Source organism: Echinops telfairi, unplaced genomic scaffold, assembly GCF_000313985.2.
Source record: "Echinops telfairi isolate 266 unplaced genomic scaffold, ASM31398v2 ScPeMD7_443;HRSCAF=831, whole genome shotgun sequence".
Lineage (NCBI taxonomy): Eukaryota > Metazoa > Chordata > Mammalia > Afrosoricida > Tenrecidae > Echinops > Echinops telfairi.
This window is the reverse complement of record NW_022104341.1, coordinates 81926573-81931465: the sequence shown is the minus strand read 5'-3', so window position 1 is coordinate 81931465 and position 4893 is coordinate 81926573. Positions and strand designations below refer to the sequence as shown.

The window sequence follows — 4893 nt, the reverse complement described above, 5'->3', positions numbered from 1 at the left end:
CTTTCACCCCCACCGAGCCCCGTTCACCCATTCCCCCCCCATGAACACGTCTTTTTTCCTGGAACCTGAAGCCCGACCATCATCATCCCTCGAAAAATGTATTAGCGACTCCTCTTTACTTTCTCCTGGATCGCCTCCTCCCTCTGAGAAAGGTTGCAGCCCCAACCTCACCCGCAAGTCGCGTGTAGCGTCCGGGAAAGGTGTCAGTGACCTCCCTGCCTGTCCTCCAGGATTTTCCCCAAGCACAGGCAAAAAGTGCAGAGACGCCTGCCACCCCCTGGGCCCCACCCACTTCTCCAGGGATCCTTTCTGTGGGCCCTCCTGTCACTCTGAATTTCATTTCCTAACTGGCCCGCCGTCATGTCCACCCCCACACCTATCACCTCTCCAGCATCAGGGAGGATGGTCCTTTGAACCTAGGCCTCCCCTACTCTTTGGAAGGCCCTTCTGCTTCTCAGGTTCACCTCCTTCAAGCCTTTATCCTAAACAGTTCAGCCCTTTGGGGACACCCCCTCAACTTCTGTGGAGCTCTTATTTTGACTGGTTCAGGCCTCCCAGAATGTCTTGTTCTTGTCCTGGAAGCCCTTATGATCTGCACCCTCACCTCTGTTCCTTTGATGAATACCTGTCAGCCCTGGGAACCAACTCAGAAACTGGCTCATTGACCTCCTCTCCCTTCAGTCATGGGCCCCTGGAATCTGACGCCACGATTTCATCTCCCCTCATTCATAGGTCCCCCCGAACTGACCCTTTGATTTCATCTTATACTCAGAAGTCTCAGAGAAAGGACTTCAGTTCATCTCCCCTTGCTCATCAGCCCTTGGGAACTAGACCTATAGTCACCCCACCCTTTTCTCCTAGACGTTTGGAAACTGGGCCCTTGATTTACTCTGACCCGTGTTCAGGGAGAAATTGTAATGACCCTTCTCTTTCCCCAGTACCTACCTCACCCACTATCAGCTTTTACCATGACTGCCTTGAGTCTCCGGACTCATGTGAACGCAAACCACAGCCTGATTTGCCTTTTAGGAAAAATTGTTGTGACTTCCCACCTTCTCAGGCAGACACCCCTGGCTCTCCCAGTTCACCTCAGGATTGCTCTTTTCACTGCTCCTGTCTTGCCCCAGAAACCCCTATACCTGCCCCTGGGGGCCCTCGCTGTGCCATCCGCACCCCTCCTGGGAATACTTGTGCTCCTTGCCCAACCCAGACCCAACCCTCCAGGAAGCCTTGCTTTGAGTCTGCTCTTCCCTGGGAAGCTGATGGGAATTCTTACCCCTTCCTACCTCCAGGCACACAGATTTCTGCACAGGAATCCAATCTTTCCCTGTCTTCTCACTATCCTTATTCTGTCCGTCCTTTCCTTTCACCTCCAAACAACCAGTTTATATCTCCACCTCAGCCACCCCCCTATAGAAGCTATAATGAACCCCCTCTTAGCATCCCAGTTTCCCCCCAAGTGAAGTCTCCCAAATCCATAGATTTAAGGCAGTCACATAATCCCCATAGGTGTCACTCTTTGGACATCACTCCACAGTGTGGTGTTGGCCAGCCCAGGCCCCATAAGACTAGTACTTCCCCTCCCTGTGGCCCCTATACCCTTTCTGGTCCTTCTTGTAGGGAAGCATCCATCACAACTCCATGTAATTCTTCTCCTAAGGAACTTATAGGGTCCACCTTACCCACTGTACTTCCTAGACTCAAAACTACCAAACCCACTTCCCTTCCCATCCACTTTTCTTGTCGTCCTACCTCATACAATAGTTATGCCCAGAGTATCACCCATAGATCTATAGATCCCCCCTGCAGTACCCATATGTACTCTGTTATTCCTCCATCTCCCCAACCCTGTCCTCTGGATTCCCTCAATCACTCCACAGCTCCTCTTCAGTGTTATAACCAGCCCATGGGTAAGCTGTGTGGTACTAACAGCACTCCCAGAGACCCACCCATACCTCATCGCCAGTCTGTGGTGCCCCCTTGTACTACCCACATCTACTCTTTTGTCCCTTTGAGAATACCCTTTGACTCCCAAAGTTTCCCCTCGAGCCCTCGAGCCCAAGACCGCCCTGACCTCCCCTGTGGCTTCCATATCTATTCTGTGGCCTCTCGAGACACCTGCAAAGAGCCCCCCCGGATCCCCTACAGCTGCCCTTTGCCTTCATCCAAGAATTCCAACTGTAATTCTCCTGTCAGTTATAATAAAACTGTTATTAGTAGAAGCCAGAATAGTCATATCCAGAATAAGAATACTCAACAAGGCAGAAGCCAGAGCCAGACCTATAGTCCCCATCATAGCAGAAATCGGAGTCGGAGCAAGAGCCCCCACCAGGACCAGAGCAAGAGTTGCCATCTTAACAGAAGTCTGGACCAAAATAGTAGAAGAAACGAGTGCCAGAGTGAGAATCCTTACAGTTGCAGAAGTCGGAGTCGGAGCAAGAGTCCCAATCAGAGCATAGATCAGGATGAGGGTGAGATTTATCATGATAGCAGAAGCCAGAGCAAGAGTCACAAAGTGAACAAAAGTCAGGGCTGGAGCAAGAGTCTCCACCATAAGAAGAAATGGCTAATGTAAGAGTTCTGACCAGACCAACAATCCTGACCACAATAAAAGGCAGAGACGGTAATAAGACTACCAGCCACAGCAAGGATCCTCGCGAGGGACAGCCAAGCCCCAACTGTGGACTCCACCTGAGGTCTCCTTTTCTCTCGTAGTCCATCTTGATGCTCTGTAGGCTGGATTCATGCTCCTCTGCTCCCTGATGGAAATCTTAGACGTCCCCATTTTAGCTTATACATCAAGGTTTGGTGAGCTCATCACACCTTTTTGGGGTCTGGGAACTCTCCCCAAATGACCCTGACTGAGCCCATTGATTCTGCATTTTATGGTATCATTCACTACGTAACTTTAGGTAAGTACACTTCTCCAGCAAATGTGGAGCCTTGTGGGGTTTTGTTTGTGTTTTTCTTATCCCACCGAGATGTCTGTTGGTGATGTTCATGTAAGGCAACGGACATAAAAATGGTTTAGAAAATAGGAGTGTTCAGAAAGAGTCTTTTGTTTTGAAACCTGAAGCTTCACCAGGGCCTATTTTATATATATATTATATATATTTTATATATATATATCTTTTGCACCCTCTTCCTGAGAGACTGCTTGAGTGCCCATTCTCTTAAATTACTCTTATTTCAAGGCATCAAGGAATGTCTACCTTCTGAATGGCCTTCAGATACTATTATGAGAGCTACAGCTTCCTTTCTATAACAGCCCTGAAATATGAAGACCAGTTCGCCATCACATTTCTCTCCCATCACATTTCTTCTCTAGCAGGCTGAGACAGTATGCAAAGGCAGGAATGGGCACTACTAACTGGATGTTTGCCCCAGAGCTCTGAGGTCTTGGTAGAACCAGGGAATAGAGGTTAGAGGCACAGCTGAGAAAACTAATAAGCCTGTTCTTTCCCCTTTAGGCTGCCACAGACGCCAAAGTCCCTGCTACCCAACTGGCTCTTCAGAATTTAGACATGACCTACAGTGTGCAGTTTGGGGATCTCTGGCCTTCGATTCGGGTCAGTCTTCTCTCAGAGCAGAAGTATGGTGCGCTGGTCAATAACTTTGCTGCTTGGGATCATGCGATTGCTGAGCTGGAGCAGCTAAGTGCCAGGGACTTTGTGAATGAAGCCTTCTCCCACTGGCAACTGGAGCCTGAGAGTGGTCCACCTGCAGCCCCAGCCTTCTGGACCTACAGTCCGAACATTCGCTGCTTCACTTTTGCCAGGGGGGATGCCAGCCGCTTTCCTTGTGCCAGGTAAGATCTAGAGCCACAGAGGTGTCTGGAGTGCCTGCAGGAAGAGACCCAGACCCTGCCCTCCAGAATAATGATCATAATACCATATTGCTAATATTTACTGGATGCTTATACCTGTTTGTGCTACATTTTCCAGAGTGGCTTTTGAGTTTTGTTCCACAGCTTTCTCCCATTCTAACAAGGCCCTTTTAATGTGATCCCTTTTAGAGCAGTTGGTAGTGGTGGTTGGGCCCTATCTAGTTCATCTGGTGTTAGGGTAACCCCAGTCTTTTCTCTCACTGCCATGGAGTCAATTTCAACTCATAGCAACCTTATAAGACAGTAGAACTGCCTCTGTGGGTTTCCAAGACTGTAAATTTCTACAGGAGTAGAAAGCCTCATCTTTCTCCCATGTGGTAGCTTGTGGTTTCAAATTGCTGACCTTGTGGAAATTTGTACTAAGACTGAAAACTAAATAGGAATGAATAAAACTGGGAGAATAGAGATGAAGATGGAGAAGGGAAGCTAGATATGAGGCTGTAAAAAAAGGCAGGAGCCAGATTGTGAAGGACTTACAGGCCATGTGGAATATTGAACTTTCTCCCAAAGTGGAGGCTATGAAAGATTTTAAACTGGAGGATGGTATGATCAGATTTGAAAATTTATTTTATTTTTTAATCATTTTATTTGGCGCTAATACAACTCTTATTACAATCCATACATACATCAATTGTATAAAGCACATTTGTACAGTTCTTACCCTCATCATTCTCAAAACATTTGCTCTCCACTTAAGCCCCTGGCATCAGCTCCTCATTTTCCCCCTCCCTCCCCATTTCCTCCTCCCTCATGAACCCTTGATAATTTATAAATTATTATTTTGTCATATCTTATACTGTCCGACGTCTCCCTTTTTGGACAACTTTTCTGTTGTCCATCCCTCAGGGAGGAGGTTATATGTAGATCCTTATAATCGGTTCCCCTTCTCTACCCCATCCTCCCTCCACCCTCCTAGTATCGCCATCTCACCACTGGTCTTGAAGGGATCATCCATCCTGGATTCCCTGTGTTTCCAGTTCCTATCTGTACCAGTGTACATCCTCTGG

The 4893-nt window shown here is 47.9% G+C and overlaps 1 protein-coding gene across 1 annotated transcript in view; it reads left to right on the top strand.

The window, feature by feature from the left end:
• The first annotated feature begins 2824 nt into the window (after positions 1-2824).
• NSUN4 (NOP2/Sun RNA methyltransferase 4) overlaps positions 2825-4893 on the top strand; it is a 23460-nt gene continuing 21391 nt past the window's right edge. Inside the window, exons 1-2 of the mRNA XM_004699458.2 lie at positions 2825-2912; positions 3471-3808. Coding sequence (XP_004699515.1) covers positions 3525-3808 — 284 coding nt within the window. The 5' untranslated portion in view covers positions 2825-2912; positions 3471-3524. The remainder of the gene's footprint in view (positions 2913-3470; positions 3809-4893) is intronic.